Source organism: Schistocerca cancellata, chromosome 5, assembly GCF_023864275.1.
Source record: "Schistocerca cancellata isolate TAMUIC-IGC-003103 chromosome 5, iqSchCanc2.1, whole genome shotgun sequence".
NCBI lineage: Eukaryota > Metazoa > Arthropoda > Insecta > Orthoptera > Acrididae > Schistocerca > Schistocerca cancellata.
In genome coordinates, this window is record NC_064630.1 from 338,364,944 (window position 1) to 338,390,856 (window position 25,913).

The 25,913-nt window shown below is 42.8% G+C and overlaps 1 protein-coding gene across 2 annotated transcripts in view; it reads left to right on the top strand.

The window, feature by feature from the left end:
- Nucleotides 1-25,913, top strand: part of LOC126187579 (glutamate receptor 1-like) — a 417,690-nt gene that overhangs the window by 346,894 nt on the left and 44,883 nt on the right. For both annotated transcript variants that reach the window (XM_049928746.1, XM_049928747.1), the window contains exons 10-12: nucleotides 5,449-5,562; nucleotides 11,927-12,047; nucleotides 22,038-22,132. In XM_049928746.1, coding sequence (XP_049784703.1) covers nucleotides 5,449-5,562; nucleotides 11,927-12,047; nucleotides 22,038-22,132 — 330 coding nt within the window. The remainder of the gene's footprint in view (nucleotides 1-5,448; nucleotides 5,563-11,926; nucleotides 12,048-22,037; nucleotides 22,133-25,913) is intronic.

A 25,913-nucleotide genomic window follows, 5' to 3' on the forward strand; every position in this document is an offset into this window, starting at 1 on the left:
GCCTATTAAGGGCTCTAGTCGGCGAACGTCAGCTTATAGTGCAAACTCCACTCAGCTCCGTAGCGCTGATAAACTCAAAATGAAAAGCAAATTAGGTCGAACACCAAACTTGAAAGTACAATTCACGAAATTCACCACCGTTCGTAAATACAGTATTTGATTCGTTCTGAACAGCATAACTTGCGGCAACATCAGACACCCGCCTACACAGTCCGCGGCTACGTCAGCTTTGGCTGTATAGATTACAAATGAAGCTCAGAAACATATAATTAAACGTGTCAGATAAAAAAATAACTCACAAAATATAATCCACGTATTGGCAGAGACGAAGCCAGGTAAATAGCGTTTACTCTTACCGCTATAAATTAAATAGTACGTCAGAATAGTTATAATTTACGAATAAAGTATAGGTTTACTCAGAAGCACTTCTGGGTTTTTAGAAGTTTTAACTCACAGTGAAGGGGCAAAATGTCACCGTTTGTTACGCAGAGAACGTCAATGTGTGCCTGCAGTTCATTGAAGTCGCTGGCACGAGTTTCCTGGGAAGGCCCAGTTTGTACATCCGTTCACTGGGTTGCCTGTCTGCAGGCACGAACGAATCTGATGTGACAATGCGGACTGGGTGATGCGTGTGCATGTTAAGACAGGTCTCATCACTAGGGCAACTATGGCATCGTGTGTACTACGAATCGAAACTGTCATTTTCCTGTAGGTCTTGCGGTTTTCGCACAGTCGTTTCTAAAACTCCGGATGTATTTGAGAATAATGTCTGACGCGACCGGTGACAGGTGGCAGATATTTTTGGTTTTGACATAGATAGGGACACATAGGCAGAAGACAATAATTGTTGAGGATATAAAAGTTTTATTTCATCAGAACTTAGGATAGTTTACTGTTCAAATAATAAATTCTTCAAAAGATAAATTATTGGTTAGAAAGTATTACCGTAACAAGAATAAATTCTGTACCAAGGTCGGCATACGGATCCAGGTCTGCTGCTAACCTCCTCATCCACACTACAGCCCGGATCTCACATCTTCCGACTTCTATCTGTTTGGCACAATGAAGGAAGCACTCCGCGGGAAGAACTACGTGGATGATGTGGATGTTATTGAAGCAGCAAGACGTTGGCTCGCCTACATTCTCAGAGGCCTCCTGATCACCTCCTGGATACCATGTAAAATACTTTGTTTTGATAGAGCACCATACCAGCCAATACTTTTCGAAACCGACGGTAATGAGATTCGCGTGTCCACCATGGTGAAAAAGGAACAAAAAAAACTGGAGATTGGCAAAGATTCAATTTACTACAACCAAAGTACAATTGAGCAAAAAATGAACCCACCATTTCAAAAAAAGGAGCACCTATTGCCATATTCCTGAATGATTTAAAACATGGGCTGGCTATAACAAAAATCTAAATTTACTTTTCCTGAAGAATTCATAGTCTGCTCATACACAATGTGATCAAAAGTATCCGGACACCCCCAAAAACAGACGTTTTGCATATTAGGTGCATTGTGCTGCCACCTACTGCCGGGTACTCCATATAAGTGACCTCAGTAGTCATTAGACATCGTGAGAGAGCAGAATGGGGCGATCCGCGGAACTCACGGACTTCGAACGTGTTCAGGTGATTGGATGTCACTTGTGTCAAACGTCCTTACGCGAGATTTCCACATTCCTCAACATCTCTAGGTCCACTGTTTCCGATGTGATAGTGAAGTGGAAACGTGAAGGGACACTCACAGCACAAAAGCGTGCAGGCCGGCTTCGTCTGTTGACTGACAGATACCGCTGACGGTTGAAGAGCGTCGTAATGTGTGATAGGCAGACATCTATCCAGACCATCATACAGGAATTACAAACTGCATCAGGATCCACTGCAAGTACTATGACAGGCGGGAGGTGAGAAAACTTGGATTTCATGGTCGAGCGGCTGCTCGCTCATAAGCCACACATCACGCCGGCAAATGCCAAACAACGCCCCGCTTGGTGTAAGGAGTGTAAACATTGGACGACTGAACAGTGGAAAAACGTTGTCTGGAGGGGTGAATCACGGTACACAATGTGGTGATCCGATAGCAGGGTGTGGGTATGGCGAATGCCCAGTGAACGTCACCTGCCAGCGTGTGTAGGGCCGTCAGAAAAATTCGGAGGCGGTGGTGTTATGGTGTGGTCGTGTTTTTCATGTAGGGGGCTTCCATTCCTTGTTGCTTTGCGTGTCACTATCACAGTACAGCCCTACATTGATGTTTTAAGCGCCTTCTTGCTTCCCACCGTTGAAGAGTAATTCGGGGATGGCGACTGCATCTTTCAACATGATCGAGTATCTGTTCATAATGCACGGCCTGTGGCGTAGTGGTTACACGACAGTAACATCCCTGTAATGGGCTGGCCTGCACAGAATTCTGACCTGAATCCTGTAGAAGACCTTTGGGATGTTTTCGAACTCCGACTTCGTGGCAGGCCTCTCCGACCGACATCGATACCTCTCCTCAGTGCAGCACCCCGTGAAGAATGGGCTGCCATCCCCCAAAGGAACTTAACCAGCTACTGATTGAACGTATGCCTGCGAGAGTGGAAGCTGTCATCAAGGCTAAGGGTGGGCCAACACCTTACTGAATTCCAGCATTACTGATTGAGGACGCCACGACCTTGTAAGTCATTTTCAGCCAGGTGTCCGGATACTTTTGATCACATAGTGTAGCTCTGAACATTCTCCATAAGTTGCTGACTGTGTTTGAGAGGCCAGGGATCAGGATGTCTGTCCTTTAGTATGCCTCGGGACCTCCAACACTTCCTATGTATTCTGTCCAGGACACGACGCGCTGCAGCCTCTATCAGTGCGAAATGGAATGACACACGCTAGTAGGAAGTCACGTCTAATTAAATTGCTCATGAGTATACACACGATCGTTAACATGAAATTTTATCTATTTCTGTTCATTTCGGCACTGACTTATTTGCAATTCTATCTAACAAGCGTACGATTTATTTAGTATTTCACCTACATAAATAGTGGGACTAATAAAACACAAAATTTGAAAACTGTGCCAAAATTGATTGTAATCTTACAATCTCCTGGAGGCAACCTAAGTGCATTTTCGCTTTTGTATATGCTTCTATTGATCCGCTAATACTTTTCAAGTATTATAAAAAGTATATTTTAGTGCTGGTAAATAGCTGTATAGGAGATCTAATTTAATGCCCTCTACAGCTGTAAACAATTTAATGCTCTATATAGCTGTAAACATTCACACAGAACATAGCTCATAATACACATTCTTGACATTTTGTTGGTTGGAACAGCGACCAGTACACTTTGGAAATAATATACAGGGTGTACTGGGTACGAGTGTAGATATTTTTATATGTTATGTCTTAACATGTACACACGTGAGTGTGTTGATTGTTTTTTCTCTTCGTCGAACAGTCTTTCCACAAAAACGTCGCTAACTTTATGACATAAAGTTTTCTGCACTCTCATAGCTGCACCCCTAAGTGGACTACACCTGACAGTATAGACTAATGGTCTTGCATACACGTGTCCACATGTCAACATCCGACCTGCTGCCCGGGGGGAAAATAAGCATTAATGGCTTGTTCTCTCCACGTGTACTTGGAGCCACTAATCAACATAAAAACACACGACCTGTGATAGCTATAATTATCAGTAAATACTGATATAATGTTGCTTGGTACACCGTCCTCAGTCAACAGTGTGTTAAACTGCAGTTCCTTCTCTAAATCGTCGCACAAACGAAAAAATGGCTGACATCGAAATAAGTGTCCAAGGAATAGAAAAGCAACTGGAATCACTCAACAGAGGAAAGTCCACTGGACCTGACGGGATACCAATTCGATTCTACACAGAGTACGCGAAAGAACTTGCCCCCCTTCTAACAGCCGTGTACCGCAAGTCTCTAGAGGAACAGAAGGTTCCAAATGATTGGAAAAGAGCACAGGTAGTCCCAGTATTCAAGAAGGGTCGTCGAGCAGATGCGCAAAACTATAGACCTATATCTCTGACGTCGAACTGTTGTAGAATTTTAGAACATGTTTTTTGCTCGAGTATAATGTCGTTTTTGGAAACCCAGAATCTACTATGTAGGAATCAACATGGATTCCGGAAACAGCGATCGTGTGAGACCCAACTCGCTTTATTTGTTCATGAGACCCAGAAAATATTAGATACATGCTCCAAGGTACATGCCATTTTCCTTGACTTCCGGAAGGCGTTCGATACAGTTCCACACTGTCGACTGATAAACAAAGTAAGAGCCTATGGAATATCAGACCAGTTGTGTGGCTGGATTGAAGAGTTTTTAGCAAACAGAACACAGCATGTTATTGTCAATGGAGGGACGTCTAAAGACGTTAAAATAACCTCTGGCATGCCACAGGGGAGTGTTGTGGGACCATTGCTTTTCACAATATATATAAATGACTTAGTAGATAGTGTCGGAAGTTCCATGCGGCTTTTCGCGGATGATGCTGTAGTATACAGGGAAGCTGCAGCATTAGAAAATTGCAGCGAAATGCAGGAAGATCTGCGGCGGATAGGCACTTGGTGCAGGGAGTGGCAACTGACCCTTAACATGGACAAATGTAATGTATTGCGAATACATAGAAAGAAGGATCCTATATTGTATGATTATATGATAGCGGAACAAACACTGGTAGCAGTTACTTCTGTAAAATATCTGGGCGTATGCGTGCGGAACGATTTGAAGTGGAATGATCATATAAAATTAATTGTTGGTAAGGCGGGTACGAGGTTGAGATTCATTGGGAGAGTCCTTAGAAAATGTAGTCCATCAACAAAGGAGGTGGCCTACAAAACACTCGTTCGACCTATACTTGAGTATTGCTCATCAGTGTGGGATCCGTACCAGATCGGGTTGACGGAGGAGATAGAGAAGATTCAAAGAAGAGCGGCGCGTTTCGTCACAGGGTTATTTGGTAACCGTGATAGCGTTACGGAGATGTTTAACAAACTTAAGTGGCAGACTCTGCAAGAGAGGCTTTCTGCATCGCGGTGTAGCTTGCTCGCCAGGTTTCGAGAGGGTGCGTTTCTAGATGAGGTATCGAATATATTGCTTCCCCCTACTTATACCTCCCGAGGAGATCACGAATGTAAAATTAGAGAGATTAGAGCGCGCACGGAGGCTTTCAGACAGTCGTTCTTCCCGAGAACCATACGCGACTGGAACAGGAAAGGGAAGTAATGACAGTGGCACGTAAAGTGCCCTCCGCCATACACCGTTGGGTGGCTTGCGGAGTATAAATGTAGATGTAGATGTACACCCTGCATGTTTTAGTCTATTGTCGCAATTTCTTATTTTGCCTAAAAAGTAAAACCCTGCGACTATATATTTAAACATACATTATTTCGTAACTCATATAACGTGTAGTCATGTGTGCTAAGCTGTGTACTTTTTACAGGTGGCTGAGTGGTCAGACGAGACGGGACTCACCCCAGTTGCCGCCAAGTACGTAAGGCTTCGCACGAGTACCGACATCCAGAAGAACAGAACGTACGTCGTGACGACCATAGTTGTAAGTACACCAAAAGAGGCAGCGTCTTCATTGGAAACTTACTTACCTGGTCATGTACAGCATTATCCCAATCACCAAATTAGGAGCTCTGTATATGGTGCAGCACTAGTTGGTTGGTTGGTTTGTGGGAATGAAGGGACCAGACTGCTAGGGCCATCGGTCCCGGAGCACTAGTGTCAGGCAGTCGTGTGAAAACTTCATCGCTGATGTAGAAAATGGTGGTGAAGTGATGTGTGTGTGTTTGTCGCTTATATGGAGCCAGCGCAATAAGATGCGCCGACTTGCTGGGGTGACAGAATGGCAGCAAGGCGCTACTGGGCTTCGAAGTGCCTATGAACACACCGTGAATGAAGCTGCTTCATTTGTCGGTGTATCAAGACGGATTTTCCAACGTGTCTACAGGGAATGGTGTACCACTTCCAGCTGTGTGGCAACACTGCGTAAGAACAGTTGTCGTAAAAAGGCCGCATGCGGGTGTCACAGCTTGTCAGTGACAATCGGTAGTAAACTCAACAGCAATTGCTGCTGTCTGTGTACGTAGATTTGCCACAGTTACTTTCCCAGCGAACATTACGAAGGGAAGTGCTTGCGACGGATATTTGGAATCGGGAACCTCGTAAAAGACCACTTGAGCTGGGTCTACTAACTGAAGTTACCAGGAACATTAATAAGGATGCTTCTTTCAACATTCTCGGTGATCAAGAGTTACACTTACTTCTACATCTTCATAACGAGTTTGCTGTGGACACTCCTGAAGATGACAAAAAGTGTGTTCGTTGGGCTGCACTTGCATGCTCCAGATCTGACAAACCATCGTACCTCGGCTGTCCCGCAAAATCCCCCGATCTCTGTCGTGTAGAAAATGCTTGGGACTATTTGGGACAGTGAACGAAACGTAACAGATCAACATCGCCGCAGTTTAGTAGCTCTACAGTATTTGTTCATCAATGAGTGGCTTTATCTGGATATGGTACACGTGAAAGAAAATGTGTCTTGCTCCCCAAATTGAGACCATTATCAACGCTAGATCCCGTATAACACGGTATCAACCTGATGTCCCAAGTCTGGTGTGCTTACGACATTAAGGAAACATTTTGTTCAGCCTGGCAATGAATTTAATTTTAGGTAAAAAATCTTTTTGCAATGCTGTCTCCTTTTAGGTCAGTCCATTCTGTCCAACGTTCTTCCAAAAAGCAATCCCGAATGGTCTGTCAAATATCCGTCCATGGCTGCTGTAGTGTCTGCATCAGTCTTGAAAAGTTCTTCCGGCAGGAATCTCTCTATATGTGAGAATACTCGGAAGTCATAGAACACTAAATCTGGTGAACAGAATAGATGTTCCAACAATCTATGCCACAAAATACTCAGCTTTTCACTAAGAAACGACTTTCAATTCTGTCCATTAAAGAAGATTTTCCTTTTTTTTAGTCCACGCCTTTGCTCGCTTTATTTTTTGAATCGTTGGGCCAGAAGATTTATGTACTGGCCACTTATTTTGCTCTTTATGTAGAAATCATTAAGAAGAACCTCACTTTCTTCTCAGGAAACTTTGCAACGATAAATTACATATCGCCTTTTTGTGCAGGTTCATCGATTTGCACCCAGTGTTCTGTTTGATATTCCTTTCCTTGCGTGAGCTGGTAGATCTGTGTCTCAGGCAAAGTAACCAATCGTCGCATAAAATTATTTGATTTTAATTCGGCTACACATAGCATGTAATAGCTGAAATAACAAATCTTTCTGCTTTAAAGTTCCTTGTTGGCATCCCCTTTTTGGAATAGTCATTTCTGTAATTACTCTTGGAGCCCTATTAAAGTTTTAAGTACCTCCGATACGTTATTTGATTTTAACAGATGGACGAAAATGACGTCGCAAGCAACTGACAAGACCGTCTCTTTTTAGTGGTTCAGGAAAACTCTATGTATTAAGCATGAACGTAGAAACTTCTTAAAATTTTTCAGTATCCAACAGACATAGTACGTTGGAACCCCGTATCTTGTGTTCCCATTAATGGGTGAAAAAAATAGTTAACTGCAACGAACAATTCTTTCACTATCTCTCCCCTCACGACAGGTGACAAACATGTTAATCTCTCGTATCGGAGAACATCTAAGGAGAGAGAAGAAATAAATGTAAGAAACGTAGGTAAAGGGTGGGTTGGTGACAGGGGGGGGGGGGGGGGGCGGTGAGAACAACAGGGAGCACTTGCCCCTCTTGGAATGTTTCTCACAGACTCGTTATTCACTACAGAGTTCTCGTCCTTTTCTTGAAATTATTGTTATGCCGTCTAACACATGCTTTAGCATTGCAGAGCATAATAGGAAACACTGCGATTTTAGGAAGCGCTACATAACTTGTGTGTGTTCGGTTGTCAGGACGTTCACCGTACATTATACCGTTTCCTTGGCACGGCGGAGGTTTCGAAGCTATGTTTCAGTCAAGGCCAATGCGGACTTCTAGAAAACATTGTCGAAACAGAGTCCCCAATCTTTTCAACACAGTGCAGCATCCAGGCGTGGTGTTACCGAATGAGAAGTCCGCATCATATAACAGCACAACAACGTATTAAACTGAGGATACGAGGGTTATTGTGGAACATTTCTCACATTTATCTCGTCGAATTCTGGCACACAGTTACATTTTAGCTAAACAATAAAAAAATGTAGCTTTGAAAACACGTTTTTTGAACTTTTGTTACGACGCTCGGCATTTAAGATAGAGGTCATGAAAGTAACGAAATGAATCCACTGGCATGACGAGTTGTGAAGTTTTGTCAGCAAATAAAGAAAATGATATCGAAGGCGAATCGACGTTTTTTATAACACGCTAATTATATATGTTTACGTTTTAGGTATGAAAGTAATCTTATCTTCAAAATCGTGTTAAGTGAATAACTGTGAAACGTTTGAGATAATACAAGATTTGGGTGCTTCCTGTCATATTAAGTTCTTAGGGTACAGCTCCTTCATAAACTCACCAATCTGTTATATTAAAAACGGTAACTTTAGAATCATACCTTCGTTTGGACAAATTTATACTAACACCTATCGGCATAGCGTTCCTCCTAAGACACGACAGGCCATTCTCTGATGTTTCGGCAGATGTTTGGAATTTCGTTTTTGTCATCTGTAGCTGTCGTCAGCCCAAACAAATACCGTTCATCACGACTTTCACATGAAGCCTAGTGTCGACAGAGAGCGTCGATTTGTTTCCCGTAACAGACAAAATAATTTTTCCGATATCTGTTTTATCATCATATATTGACAGGGACGGTAAAACTTGAAGAATAACCAGTACTCCATCAACGACTGAGTAGCGCTGCTGCATGACGGCAGCAGTCAGTGCGGGCCAGGGTGAGGTGCTGTCGCTGCTCGAGTAGTGGTTATTCTTCAAGTTTTACCGTCCCTATCAATACCTATCGATAATACAAATGTCTCATGAAAGACGTGATGAGGAGTATTCGTTTGGGCGACCCCACTACAGATGGAAAAACAACAAAATTGCAAATATCTGCCGAAACACCAGAGGATCTGAGCCTGACGAGTCTTAGGATGGACGTCCAGTATACTCTAGAAGACAGAGGGACAGGTTATTAAACACCGTGTGGTCCAGTGTCACCGGAAAATATATGGACACGAGTCGGTCGTCGGGTGCTAAAGTCTAAGCGATGCGTCTGCCTTCACAGACTCCAGGTAGAAATGGGTTCCTCACGCCCCACATTCATATAGTCGGCAATCTGATTCACAGTAGACCATCGATCGTTCCGTATAGCTCTGCGGAAGCGATATGACTTCTATTCGCCAGACACGTTACTCGTCTTACTCAACCGTTTATGTACGTGGAAACATTGTACCAGCGATACCGGAGAACCTCTCTATACACTGTTGACCTCAGAAACCAAGATTCTTACGTAATCTCTTACATGCTATGACTCATGCGTCTTGCATCTCACGTTCAAACTAGGTACGTACAGCCATGTTCAGTACACGCCCGCCTGTAACAGACTAGTTGGATACTACGTCACGCCACAAGACGCATCTAGCCGCCATAAAATTCACATCTTCGTGTAGGACAACGCTTTCCTTGAGTTTTGGTCACACAATTTACCTTTGTCGGTAAGTACACTATTAAGACAAAAAAAGCGCACCGCGAAGGAATTATCCTAATGGGACGGATATCGATGGAAGTGATGTACAGAAAAACAAATCATAACATTTCAGAAAAAGATGGATGATTTACTGAAGAGGAGAGATTCACATACTGAGTAAGTCAATAACGCGTTGGTTCCGCTACTGGTCCTTATCGAAGCAGTTATTCGGCTTGGCATTGACTGACAGAATTTTTTGTCCCCATGAGGGACGTCGTGCCAAATTCTGTCCAACTGCCAAGTTATATAATCGAAATCCCGAGCTGTTTGGAAGGCCCTGCCCATAATCCTCCAAACGTTCTCAATTGGGGAGAAATCTGGCGACCTTCCTAGCCAATGTAGGTTTAGGCAAGCATGATGATGATGATGGTGTTTGGTTTGTGGGGCACTCAAGAGCGCGGTCATCAGCGTACTTACTAAGTCTCAATTTCTACACAGTCCAATTTTTTTTCCACAGTCCAATCGAGCCACTATCACGAATGATGATAATGATGATGAAATGATGAGGACAACACAAACACCGTAACCCGACCGGGAATCGAACCCGGGACAGCGCGATCCAGAGGCAGCAACGCTAGTCACTAGACCACGAGCTGCGGACAGGCAAGCACGAAAACAAGCAGTAGAAACTCACACTGTGTGCGAGCGGGCATTATCTTGCTGAAAGGAAATCTCATGATGGCTTGACATGAAGGGTAACAAAACGGGGCGTAGAATATCGTCGACATACGGCTTTACTGTAAGGCTGCAGAAACAACGTATCGTGGCAGAAATTGTAAGTATGTAGCGAAACCACTTAAATATCGGAAGATTAGACGGTTCTATGAAGCATGTTTCCCTCAAATACCGAGTGTCCATAAAATAATTATTTCGTGTTTGCAGTACCTTACGAATGTCTTTCTGCTACAGATTGCTCAATGGTCAGTTTGTTGACGATTCCTGAACATATTGCCATTGTCACATGGCCTCTACAGGGTGTTCGGTACGATGAGCTGCGATGACTATTTCAACGGAAATTTAGGAACGAATAAAAGCATATAGAAAATGTTGAATAACTTTCAATGAACAGGCACTGCTGCTGACGAGTCTCGTCCATATCGGCCTCCCAGAAGCGTAGCTGACACTGACGCCACACGGGAGTCAGTTTGGAGTCCTTAATATGTACGGTGTCTTTCACGTCAATTGCAAATTCCGAAATCAACATTGTTCAAAGTCCTGCAATTCGCCTTGAAGAAGCGTGTATATCATTGCAAGTATTACACTAACTCCATGACGAGGACTTGGCAGAACATATGGCGATGTGCATAGATTTGTTGGAGTGTATTGAGACTGATGATTTAAAGTCACACATGTTGTTTAGTGATAAGGCAATCTTCCATGTGAGTAGACAAGTTAACCGGAATGACTGTCGCATATGGGCCCACACACCTCCAACTGAATTTATTGAGCGTATCATGGGCAGTTCAAGGATCAGTGTGTGGTAGGGAATCATGCGGACAAGCATCTATGCACCATTCTTTTTCAGAGAGAAAGCCATTAACTGTGCCCATTACTTGGCTATGCTGACGGAATTTCTGCAGCTACAATTGAAACAAGACACTGTTGTTTACGAACATGATGCTGCCCCATGCCAGTAGGCGAGAATGGTCAGGGTCGATCTGAATTGTTTCCCAAGCGGTGGATAGGACGAGGGGCCATAGACCATGGGCAGAAAGGTCCCCGGACCTATGGCAGTATAATTAGATTATTGAAACTTCAGTCTTTAACATTGGTTCAAATGATTAGGCTCAGAAAAAGGGCACAATATCTCAACTTTTTATTGTGCATGCTATCGGAGGTGAGTCTCAAACAGTATGAACAGAATGAGCTACGCAACCGTTCAATATCTTTGAGTAGATCGTCTTCGATTACATTTATTTATAGATGCAAAGCAAACGTAATACCTGTTCAATAACGAAGATATCTCCTAAGAAAGCTAAAAACTGAAAGCCTTTCGTAATTTAAAGTAGGTGATGTTGAGTTTATTCTGCAATATGGTTGCCTGTGTATTGATTGCAGCACGAACCACATAACTAACTCTACACTCAGAATGATACTGCATTGGCTTTCATTTAATATTTTATATCGTCACTTTCTGTCCCACTGCTGCACTTTGTTTCTCTATATTGGTTTTTTTAATGCACAACACAACAAAATAAAATGGACTGTTGTTGGCAGGAGGAGCCGTATATAATGCTTCGTAAACCAGAGCCAGGGGAAATCTTGCTGGGCAACGACCGTTTCGAGGGCTACTGCAAGGACCTCGCCGACCTCATCGCCAACAAGATTGGCATTAACTGTAAGTAAACGACATACTTTGATAACCACTCACACTTTTCTGGAGACAAAGATTAGGACAGCAAGGATACGCCTTCCTAGCCCCAGGAAGGACTATGAATTTTTTTATTGCACTGACCGAAATGGAAACTCTTACATCATTAACATCTTGATCGAGTCCCACAATACCGATTCGCCAGTATTCCCATGACTGTGGTACATGATGATCAAAAGTTCATGTGTATGAGAGCTTATTTTCAGTCTTGCCAGTACAGAAAAAGAGAATCCCACAGCGGAAGACAGGTGTCAGTACTTGATGGCTATTCGGTGTGTTTAATGTTACAAGAACTTTTTATGTGGAGATTGCAACAAAGTATTCCCAGAGGATGTGCGCTTGCAGTTTATCGCCATTATTCCGACTCTTGGACTAGAATCAATGGCATGAGGGACAAGAGAGAATCACACGAACAGATATCATTGGCAGTTGACTGCAGAGCAACGACTCCACAACGAGTGGTAAGGAGATGGACTCTGAACAACAGTGTGCCAAGAAAAGTATGCACTGGTCGTTCCAGAAGGCCTACTCCACTGCAAGATCGTAGGACTGTTCGGCTGGTTCTGCAGAACAGACAGATGGCTACAGATAAAATCCAGGCGGACGTTATAGGCACTTGTTATCTGGAATCTCTAAATAGGTCGTACATATTAAGTAACTCTGATGATAAACATTGCTTTTAAATTATACAGGGTCTTCCAGAAACCGACAGCAAAACTTGAGGGACAGATTCCTCATCTGACAAAAAATGAAGTCGTAGCCATCGACTCCAAAATGCATACCTTGAGAGTTATGAGCGTTTGTTTCTGTTCATACTGAGAAATAAGTCTCTTTTTAATGACTCTTTACTTTTCATATTTTGGGAGGAGGTAGCATGGACCAAAAGAAGCAAAATGTCCAGCAGACATGGGGTCTATAATGTATGTCTCAAAAGCTATGAGCACCTTTTCAATAGAAGAGTTGAGTTTCATAGCATCTAATGAAGGTAAGCATAATAGAGCCCATTTCTACCTGACCATTTTTCCTTGCTTTTGGTCTATACTACCTACACTAAAAATATGAAAAGCAAAGAGCTTGCAATAAAAGAGATTTGTTTCAGAGTATCTAATATGAAGTGCTCTTAGCTATTCAGGCCATAGTTCCGAGACTTTTTTCTTCTTGTTAGATGAAGAGTCCATTCCCGAAGTTTTAGCTTCAAATGGCTCTGAGCACTATGGGACTTAACTGCTGTGGTCATCAGTCCCCTAGAACTTAGAACTACTTAAACCTAACTAACCTAAGGACATCACACACATCCATGCCCGAGGCAGGATTCGAACCTGCGACCGTAGCGGTCGCGTGGTCCCGGACTGTAGCGCCAAGAACCGCTCGGGCACTCCGGCCGGCCCCGAAGTTTTGCCACAGAGTTTTGGAACACGATGTATGTACATAAAGCATATTAACGTCAACTATTATTAATACATAATGTAGAAATAAAACAGAATGTTGAAAATGTAATTAAATAAAAGATCATAAAATAAAAGAAATTCAATTCAAGTTCTGAAAGAATAAATTTCAGCTTATGTTACTGCATCTGTTACTAGTTACCTTGGCAAACCTCAAAGTCCCTCGCCTAACAACACTACATCTACATCTAGACGTATTGTTTCTAAACTATTCTACATTGCATCCAACTGGATTTTGTATCCCTCAGTAATCGGTGAGTTTATGCATACCCATGAGCAGGGCCCTTGCATTTTTTATTTTTTATTTATTTTCTAATATTTTCTATTTTTTACTTTATAGGTTATATTACTTAGTCATGCCCATTATTTCCTCTTATGGAGATAACTCTTGCTGTTAGTCTTCTACTTTGCTCTTCAGAGCTGTCAACGTTATTTTGATATTCAGTGCCCACTTGATCTTAAAACCCTCCTACTTCTTTTTTTAACAAAACTAAGTACCTAACTGACATAGTTTGAGTGAAAATGCCCTGAAAATATGCCACTTTTACGCAAAATTATTACTCAATAGTGAATATGAATGCGACATGACTTGAGTGTCATTGATATGTTGAGAAGTAGGGACAACTTTCAAGGTGGGACGAAAAATATAAGGCGGCTTGAAATACACTCGGTGATTCAGTTACCCCTACTTACGGGTTATATGTAACCCGCAATGTCTTCATAAACCGTGTCTCTCTCTCTACATGCAAAGTGTTTGTCCTACAGAATAAATGAACAAAACGTGTTTGTAATAAATGCAACGTAGCTAAATTTTGTATTGGGACACGTTGTCGCTGGAGGCCACACTTCTCCAGTTGATCAAGAAAAACTCATTTGAAGGTCACTTTCGTACGTTTTTCTTGCATAATTCGAGAACTACTGCTTCCAGCTAAAAATAAAATAAATTTGCCGCAAAACCGTCCTGTTCGTTTTTCTCTGGGACTAATAGTTTGCACTTAGCGAGCGAGAGTATGAAAATTTGCACATAGTATTTGAAGGAGTTGCAGGTTACATAAAACCCATAGGTAAGGGCAACTGAATCACCCTGCATTTTAAATGAATGCAACATTACACCTAATTTCCTGGCAAAATCTGTAAGTATCTTCCTGTCTCTCCCTATAGAAACAACGTGTGCTGTGAGATGTAAGACCTCACTTTGTAGATCCTAACACCTATCGAAAAATGTACCTAAAATATAGCAGTCAATTCAAACATACTCAGGATCAGCATCAAGTTTCGGAGTTCTCGGAAACACGAAGTTACCCTATACTGCCTGTACGATACACAGAAATAATTGAGAAATATTGCTGCTGATGGTAGCTTCTTTGAATAACGATTCTTCTGAAAACAAAATTCATTTAATAGCTTATGTTCACATCAACCGTAGATTTATGTAAGTCTATGAGAGCGCGTGGTAAGAAACTGCAATATCAAGATCGTTGTAGTTCTTCAACGGACCACGTGGAGACAATTCCTCAGAGCATGAAATTCAAAACAGAAAAGAAACCCCTATACAATCAATTATTCTCATAATAGGGTTAAGTGGAAGGTAACGTGCGCCGGTCGCCTGTACACGTGGATGAATAAGTGAAATACCTAGATCGACCTTTGAACATGAAACGAAGACTCTCTGTTTCAAGAACGGATATTAACACTAGATGCAAAAAACGGTATAGCTATGAAACTGAAAAATCTGGGACGAAATGTTACGCCAAGCTGTGTTTGCTAGCAACGATAAATTCTAATGCCATGCAGCATGGTTCGAAATGGAACATCATACAAATCATTCTATAATTACAGGCAACGTTCCCGCTATGCATGTAGTTCCAACGACTCTACAAAGAAGTCAGCATAGAAGCAGAAAATGCAGAACACAGAATGCCTTTTGTCCTTGTAATATACACTACTGGCCATTAAAATTGCTACACCACGAAGATGACGTGCTACAGACGCGAAATTTAACCGACAGGAAGAAGATGCTGTGATATGCAAATGATTAGCATTTCAGAGCATTTACACAAGGTTGGCGCCGTTGGCGACATCTACAACGTGCTGACATCAGGGAAGTTTCCAACCGATTTCTCATACACAAACAGCAGTTGACCGGCGTTGCCTAGTGAAACGTTGTTGTGATGCCTCGTGTAAGGAGGAGAAATGCGTACCATCACGTTTCCGACTTTGATGAAGGTGGGATTGTGGCTTCTCGCGATTGCGGTTTATCGTATCGCGACACTGCTGCTCGCGTTGGTCGAGATCCAATAACTGTTAGCAGAATATGGAATCGGTGGGTTCAGGAGGGTAATACGGAACCCCGTTCTGGATCCCAACCGCCTCGTATCACTAGCAGTCGAGATGACAGGCATCTTATCCGCATAGCTGTAACGGATCGTGCAGCCACGTCTCGATCCCTGAGTCACCAAATGGGAACGTTTGAAAGACAACAACCATCTGCACGAACAGTTCGACGACGTTTGGAGCAGAGTGGACTATCAGCTCGGAGACCATGGCTCCGGTTACCCTTGACGCTGCATCACAGACAGGAGCGCCTGCGATGGTGAACTCAACGACGAACCTGGGTGCACGAATGGCAAAACGTCATTTTTTCGGATGAATCCAGGTTCTGTTTACAGAATCATAATGATTGCATCCGTGTTTGGCGACATCGCGGTGAACGCACATTGGAAGCGTGTATTCGTCATCGCCATACTGGCGTATCTCGCAGCGTGATGGTATGGGGTGCCATTGGTTACACGTCTCGGTCACCTCTTGTTCGCACTGACGGCACTTTGAACAGTGGACGTTACATTTCCGATGTGATACGACCCGTGGCTCTACCCTTCATTCGATCCCTGCGAAACCCTACATTTCAGCAAGATAATGCACGACCGCATCTTGCAGGTCCTGTACTGGCCTTTCTGGATACAGAAAATGTTCGACTGCTGCCCTGGCCAGCACATTCTCCAGATCTCTCATCAACTGAAAACGTCTGGTCAATGGTGGCCGAGCAACTGGCTCGTCACAATACGCCAGTCACTACTCTTGATGAACTGTGGTATCGTGTTAAAGCTGCATCGACAGCTGTACCTGTGCACACCATCCAAGCTCTGTTTGAGTCAATGCCCAGGCGTATCAAGGCCGTTATTACGGCCAGAGGTGGTTGTTCTGGGTACTGATTTCTCAGGATCTATGCACCCAAATTGCGTGAAAATGTAATCACATGTCAGTTCTAGTATAATATATTTGTCCAATGAATACCCGTTTATCATCTGCATTTCTTCTTGGTGTAGCAATTTTAATGGCCAGTAGTGTAGGAGGAGAGGGAAACCGTGGCCTGGTCTGTTGAATCCAGATATCAGTTGGTAAGCGCGGACAGTAGGGGTCGGGTGTGGCACAGACCCCAAAAAACCATAGACCCAAGTTGTCAACAAAGCACTGTGCAAGCTGGTGTTGGCCACAGTAGTTCGCAGTTGGTTCGAAGAACATTCTGAATAATTCGAGTGAACTCTTTGGCCATCCACATCATACGACATGAATCACATCGAACATTTATTGGACATAACGGATAGGTCAGTTTGTGCATAAACTCCTGCACCAGCATGGCTTTTGCAATTATGGTTGGCTATAGAGGCAGCATGACTTATTATTTCTCCAGGGGACTTCCAACGACTTGTAGAGTCCATGCCACTTCGAACAACTACACTGCGCCGGGAAAAAGAAGATCCGACACGATATTGGGAGATATCCCATAACTTTTGTCACCTTACAGTATTGTCGGCAGTGCCAGCACGGGCTTTCTTTTGCATACTTTGTGCCACTTTCTGACTAATAAATTTTACAAATTCTAGAAATTTCCTTTTCTCATCTAGAAAAATGCCAAGATATCTATAAGCAGTGTTACGTTTAATACGGACTCCGTAATGCCTCTGGGAAGAACTGCTGGTGAGAAATTCTTCCCTTCAGAAGTGTGTAATTCGTTTTACAATCAGCTATAGTCAGTTTGCTATCTATGCACCACCGCTGTATTTGAAAGACCACATCGATTGTCTTATCCTCAAGCCTCACTCTAGAGCCCATGGTCACAACTACTAGGACGTAATCCGGATACGCAACGAGACCTTCAACAGTATCAGCCCCGTCTAGCAAATTTAAGAGAAATTCAATACTAAAATCCCAGAAAAATGAACCAATTATGGATTCTTTGGGATAGTCCTCAGAAATCTTTCCCATAACCTTGTTTTGCCTCGCAAACCAGTGGACAGTACGTCCACTACAGTAATCGACAAAACTCTCGATATTTGTGGAAGTGAGGACCTCGGAGGCATGTGAGCAGTTTTCTGGAGCCCAGGTTGACATCTCAGAAGGTGAAAATTCCGTGCTCTAGAATGGATGAGGAAGAACAGTCCAATGAACCTTTTGTGCTCCTTTCTGGTGCTCAGACTTGTGTGACGCCTTGACATCTCTAGTTCCATACGTCGTTTGTCACTGACTCCACACCACAAATAACAGAGACTTGCAGGTTGTAAAGCCAGAGTGAACTGGGACATTTTATGGAATTCTGTGGTGTTCAGCAATGAGTATTGTTTCTGTCTGTGGCAATTAGAACACCTCCAACGCGTCCACGGAGGACTTGGTGAAAGGTCACATGAAACAGTGACTCTCGAGACCCATACCTCCTCAACTCCTGGAATCATGGTGTAGGGAACTGTTGGATCGGACAACAGAAAATGTTGCAGGAAAGCTAAATGCTTGGCTGCAAATAGCAAGAATGGTAATGTCGTTATCATGGAGAAGGAGAAGTTCGTTAGCATTTTTGTGACGACGAACACGCTGAAGTCGTTTCTTCAATTTCCTGAAGGTGTGTGTGGCCGCCCGCACGCAGGAGATCGGACGAGTTTGCGCGATCTTGTTGGGTTGACGACAGAAGCCTCGCCCAACGACTCACCGTTCTTTTATTCACCGCCAAGTTTCCGTAGACATTCTGCAAGCGCCTCTGAATATCTGCGATGCTCTAGTTTTCTGCCAAAATAAACTCAATGACAGTTCTCTGCTTGGAATGAACCTCTGTTACAGACGACATTTTGAAGGCTATGTATAGCGCCGCCACCTATCGGAACTTAATGGAACCATAAACTCTAGCAGTCCCACAACATATTCCGAATTTTTTTCCTACCGAAATTAGCCGATAAGAAACTGTTGCATTACTTACTGAACGCCGCTCGTATACATGTAGAGCGTGTTTCAAAAGTCTGGAAAGTTAAAGAAAATTGCTGTATACGTATGAGCAGTATTACAAAATAACGAAATATATAATTTGAAAAGGTGAACTAGTAATTCTTTTTCTCATTGAAGATGTGTCATGTAGCTCCACACATGGTCTCTAGGTGGTATCAAAATGAAGATGGCGCTTTCTGGAGCTGAGAAGGCTTTCTCCGTGCTAGAATTTGACAAAACAAAGAGTGTTACGAATGTCCAACGAAAATGTAGGGTGAAATACGGAAAAGCAGCACCAACCAGAAAGGCACTCTACAGCCGCCATGCGAAGTTCGTTAAAATTGGGTGTTTGTGTGACGAGAAAAGTGGTCGGCCAGGTGTGAATGCAAATGACATGGAACTATTGAGAGAAGCTTTCGCAAGAAGTCCGGCAAAATCTCTACGCAGAGCTTCACGTGAGTTGGAAATATCAACAACGCCTCTATGGCGTGTTTTGCGTAAAAAATTAAACACGCAACCATGCAAACTACAGTTACTATAGAAATAGAAAAGCAACTGGAATCACTCAACAGAGGAAAGTCCACTGGACCTGACGGGATACCAATTCGAGTCTACACAGAGTACGCGAAAGAACTTGCCCCCCTTCTAACAGCCGTGTACCGCAAGTCTCTAGAGGAACAGAAGATTCCAAATTATTGGAAAAGAGCACAGGTAGTCCCAGTCTTCAAGAAGGGTCGTCGAGCAGATGCGCAAAACTGTAGACCTATATCTCTGACGTCGATCTGTTGTAGAATTTTAGAACATGTGTTTTGCTCGAGTATCATGTCGTTTTTGGAAACTCAGAATCTACTATGTAGGAATCAACATGGATTCCGGAAACAGCGATCGCGTGAAACCCAACTCGCTTTATTTGTTCATGAGACCCAGAAAATATTAGATACAGGCCCCCAGGTAGATGCTATTTTTCTTGACTTCCGGAAGGCGTTCGATACAGTTCCGCACTGTCGCCTGACAAACAAAGTAAGAGCCTACGGAATATCAGACCAGCTGTGTGGCTGGATTGAAGAGTTTTTAGCAAACAGAACACAGCATGTTGTTATCAACGGAGAGACGTCTACAGACATTAAAGTAACCTCTGGCGTGCCACAGGGGAGTGTTATGGGACCATTGCTTTTCACAATATATATAAATGACCTAGTAGATAGTGTCGGAAGTTCCATGCGGCTTTTCGCGGATGATGCTGTAGTATACAGAGAAGTTGCAGCATTAGAAAATTGTAGCGAAATGCAGGAAGATCTGCAGCGGATAGGCACTTGGTGCAGGGAGTGGCAACTGACCCTTAACATAGACAAATGTAATGTATTGCGAATACATAGAAAGAAGGATCCTTTATTGTATGATTATATGATAGCGGAACAAACACTGGTAGCAGTTACTTCTGTAAAATATCTGGGAGTATGCGTGCGGAACGATTTGAAGTGGAATGATCATATAAAATTAATTGTTGGTAAGGCGGGTACCAGGTTGAGATTCATTGGGAGAGTCCTTAGAAAATGTAGTCCATCAACAAAGGAGGTGGCTTACAAAACACTCGTTCGACCTATACTTGAGTATTGCTCATCAGTGTGGGATCCGTACCAGATCGGGTTGACGGAGGAGATAGAGAAGATCCAAAGGAGAGCGGCGCGTTTCGTCACAAGGTTATTTGGTAACCGTGATAGCGTTACGGAGATGTTTAACAAACTCAAGTGGCAGACTCTGCAAGACAGGCGCTCTGCATCGCGGTGTAGCTTGCTCGCCAGGTTTCGAGAGGGTGCGTTTCTGGATGAGGTATCGAATATATTGCTTCCTCCTACTTATACCTCCCGAGGAGATCACGAACGTAAAATTAGAGAGATTAGAGCGCGCACAGAGGCTTTCAGACAGTCGTTCTTCCCGCGAACCATACGCGACTGGAACAGGAAAGGGAGATAATGACAGTGGCACGTAAAGTGCCCTCCGCCACACACCGTTGGGTGGCTTGCGGAGTATAAACGTAGATGTAGATGTAGATGTACTACAAAAGTTATTTCCTAAAGCGAAGACCAGCGACTCGAGCTTTGCTGTGCATTGCAGGTCGAAGATGATTGTTTTTGAATTCGATAATTCTTACGGACGAGACAACATTTCATACAAATGGGAAAGGAAATAGGCACAATTGTAGAATTTGGGGAACAGAAAACCCACATAACGGACACAAGCGAGATTCTCTGAAGATCATTGTTTTTTGTACCGTTTCTCACAAGAAACTTTATGGACCTCTTTCTTCTTCTAAGAACTATCTGTTACTGGAGAGTCCTTCCTTCAGATATTACTGGTTAATGCCACTGATGCCAACAGAATCATAGAACCTTGCCTTTGAGTTACATGGTACACCCCCCCCCCCCCTCCCACGTGTTTGCCGTGGTATTAGGACATATCTGAACACAGCGCTACCCAGTCATTGGACTGGTGGTTGTGGAGTAGCAGATTAATGTGTGCTAAACTGGCCTCTTAACTCTCCGGATATTACTCCTTATGACTCCTTTTTATAGAGTTATGTAAGGGACTTTTTGTATGTCCCCCCTCTTCCAACTCATGTGGAATTGAAAAGGAGAACTGAACAAGCAACAGCCACAGTCTCGGAAGACATGTTGCACCTGCGTGGCAAGAGTCGGATTATTGCGTCAGCTTTGGAGGATCACACATGGTTTCCACACGGAGTGTTTGTGAAGCGCGTGTTTTTGAAAAAAAAACTTACAAGTTTATTATTTCAAATTATGTACATTGATGCGTTGTAATACAACTCTTCCGGCTACAGTAAAGTTTTTAAAGAGTTCCCGGACTTCTGAAACACTCTGTATATATATTCTAACAGAATTGACCAAAAGGTCCAATCCTTGAATACATGATGATGATGATGATGATGATGTATTGTAATCGTAATTCTTGTCTTACTGTTTTAAACTTTTAACAGGAGATTAGACACCTTAATGTGCAGATTGTGGCAGCATTTTGAATTTTTAAAGTCAGTCAACAATTATATGAAATATTGTAAATGAAATTTCTGTTGCTCCTGGAAGCCGTTAGACAGGCAATCTGTAATTGGCACTAAGTGACAGTGCAATGGTTTTAGTTGTTTAGTTATAAAGGATGTTGTCGTTTGTTACTCGAAAGACACCACTCATAGTACTGCCCGTGCTTGCCGGGATCATGCTGTTGATTGTGGGCCGCATTGTTGCAGATGAGCTCCGGATCGTGAAGGACGGCCAATACGGCGCTGAAAACCCGGACGTTGAAGGCGGCTGGGACGGAATGGTGGGGGAGCTGGTTCGCAGGGTAAGTCACTGCCGTAGCAACTCAGTAAGCCTGTCACACGCACAGCTTCTCATCTACCATTTACAATTATTTCAGCCAAGTTGTGCTTCCGTAGCGGGCAAGTCTCGCACACATCCTATTTGACAACTGTTAACAAACAGTCATATGCACCTACAGCTACTCCCACAGTCTGCAAACAGTTGTGAATTGTATTGCAAAGATTACTGCCGACTGCAGCTCTTATCAGCTTTTCTTCCTGTTCCATTCCCGTACAGACCATGGTGAAGAATAACTCCTTAAAAATACCTGTGAGAACGTTAATTTTTGTAATCTTGTCTGCGCAGTCACTACTGGAGCAATACGTTCGGAGCTTCAGTATATTTCTAGATCTCTCATTAATATTGCTCTTGAGAGCTTGAAAGTAGCCTCGCGCGAGGCATGGCGATGTGTGTCTCAAAGCGTCTGTCACATCAGGATTTTCAGCATTTCCACCATTATCTTCTTTGAGTCAAACATACGTCCTTTTTAAAACAGTTTACTGTCTGACACAACCATATAAAATTTCAAACTGAAATTACCGATTTCGGTCGTTCCCATCTATCTTCAGAACATGAGAGGGAGCACAAGCTCACTTACAAGCACATTGAGCAAACAGCTTTTTGAAATACACTTACGAGTGAACGCTTCTTCCTATGATCGGAAGAATGGTGAGGGCGCGAGACAAGCAATTTGAAGTGAATTTGAAGGTCACAGGCGCCTCAACGACTGAAATGGTGGTCTTCCCAAACCCGTGACAATTTGTGCTGTAAGTTTTCTTGTGCGTTCCTGTTTGGTATCACTTCCCCACATTTCAGCAATATTCCGTGGTAGGTCTCACAGTTTTCTAATCCTTATCCTGTGAACACCGACTACGTTCTCTGCGACGTAGCCAATGTGATCAGTCAGTTTCATATCTCTACAAATAATTACACCCATGTATTTTGTAAGAGTTGACTGATTCCAACTGTGACTCGTTGATATCATAATCATAATGTACTAACCTCTTTTAGCGTTTTGTGAAGTCTACACTTTTGTATTTCCGAACATTTAAAGCAAGTTGCAAAACTTTTTATCACTTTGAAATCTCATCAAGCTATGACTCGATATCTGTGCAACTTAACCAGATAGTATTACATTATAGATAGTTACTTCACCGGCAAAAGTCTGAGATTACTATTAATAATACCTTTCAGGTCATTCATGTGCAGTAAAATTATTTCTCATCTGCCGTTGGTTCTCCATTCAAATTAACATGAGGAAAACCTCAGCCGAGTCATAAATTTTGTTGGATACACCATATGTTCGTACTTCAGTTACTAGGAGTTGGTGTGGCACTGAGTCACACGCTTTCCAAAAGTCAAGAAGTCATGCATCCACCTGACTTCCTTGATCCATGGAATTCAGGAGCTCATGTGAAATAAGCGACAGTTTGGTCTCTCAAGTCTGATCGTTCTGGAATCCATGCTGTTCTAGGTACCTCACTACGTTTGAGCTCGGAATATGTTTCTATAATTCCACAATACGTAGATATCAATGATATGGAATATTTTGTGAATCTTTTCTGGTCTCTTGATTGTAGATGGGTATGGTGTGTGATCTGTGTTCTCTTCCAACCACAGAGTACAATTTTTATTCAAGGAATCTATGGTATACTACGGTTAAGAGAAGAGCTAACTCAGCTGCAGATTTTCAAGGAATGTGACAGGGATTCCACCGTCTCCAGAGGCCTATTTAATATTAGTTTCTCAACGATACTTGAAGTGATGGCTATTTCAGTTATTTTTGCTCAGCTGAAAGAATTTAATTTCAGCAGTATCCTTTCATCTTCAGTTGTAAATGAATTTTTACAACAATCCTCAGTTTCAGTTCCTGTGTCATTCACTATCCGTACATTAACTTCGGTGCCATTTACATGAATTTTCAAAAGTGATCTTGGCAGCAGCCCCACGTTTCTTCAAAAACCCTTATTTCTGTCAATATATCACATGCTGCGCTGCAACATTGTGAATTTCATATCTTCAGTAGCTTCTGAGGGATCATTCAGCCTAATTTGCTTTATGAAGACACCACCCACAGCAGGTTTTCGCACCTAAAATTTCTGTGCAACTTGTTGAAATGGCTACATTGAATAGCAATAATTTCTGATGAATTTCCTTGATTTGTCCAGTATAAATCGTCTGCTTCCATGCACGCTTCCAGTGTACCAAAATTGTATGTATCATGCACAATTGTGAGACACATGATGAAACTCGGTTTAGGTTATAATTCTCTTCCGAAACAGGGCTGACAATGTCACAGTCCTAGTTAAAATGATGAGAAAATGCGAAAACCTTATTGTCCAGCAGCTATGTGTATTTGTTCTGATTCAACACAGCTGCCACTTTAACGAAAGGAACCATTATTTCATAATTTTAGAAAATAAAATAAGATTACAAATCCTCTTCCAGTTATCAAGCCCCTTTAAAGACAGTTCCTCAGAGAGGCCTTTCGACCACCACAACACCATGAATCATCCACATAATGGTAGAAACCTGATTCGTCCGACCAGATAACAAGAGTGCAACTCCCTTCGCCCATTATTGCTGGGCAAGGGCGAACCATGGCGCTTACGTACAGCTCTGTTCCAAATTTCCATAACAGAGAATTTCTGGTCAGCAATGCGATTTGTAGATAAGAACCGGGACTTTCCACTAACTGTGGTAGTTTTACACTTGCATCCAGGGCATTCTCAAAAAACCTCCATTGGTCGAGTCACTGTCAAGCTTCACAAACCATCACTGGGATTTAAGTCAGAAAAACCAAATTTTTAACGAAGGGTCACACTCTCCGATGAGAAAAATCTTTATCTACCGTTCAGCGTCTTTTGCAACCCATTGAAAAGAACCCATTGTAAAGTACATGGCAAAGTCACCGATATGGTGGTCCCCTATTTAAATGAACGCATTCATACAATGAGTTCAGCAAGTAGCGTGTAAGACAAACTACATTAAGCAGGTTGTGAAAGGACGAGGTCTGCAGTTGGTCAGACATAACCATTGACCACTGCAGTTCCCACCATACCAAGCATACCAAGCATGAGACCTAGGTTCTCATCTCCAAGATCCAAATCGGCACCAGGCACAGGAACTTTTCAGTTTCGGATCCTATCAGGCATGCACAGCTCCTGAAATGTTCAGAGGCATACAAGGTGGATTAAGTTGCTATCACCATCCTTCCTGGTAGTTTTGTCTCTATGCCCATAATTGACCGATCAGGATGATAAGTCCAAACTATCTTCCCCACACATTTCGGTCAAAGAAAGGGTATCAGTACCTTTTGCAGTTGGGAAGTATGGAGCTAGTGAGAGGTCAAAATCACTGAATGTTAAGCCTCCATTAATTTCTCTGGTGCCTTTTGATCCGGAGCCATTTTTTCAGGCATCATGAGCCAACAAGTACCTGGACACCTAAACCCAAAGATGTATCCAGGTGTTCACAAGGCTTGGGCCAGAATCTTGCACCAAAGACTCAGCCTCATGGCAGCGGTTCTGAATCCTTCACAAATAGCCTTTTGCTAGTTTGTATGTGAATCACTTCTAGATTTGAATGTCTACCACAAAAGACAGAAACTGTTCACCACTACACTGTGATAAATTCGACTAACCTGCCATATTCTTCGCAACATGCTCTCTAGCACACCAGCTAGTAACGGCCACTTTTCCTTACTATGGCCTTGGTTCTTTTTTTGCAATGGGTGTGGAAGACAGTCGGTTCGCTGTGACACC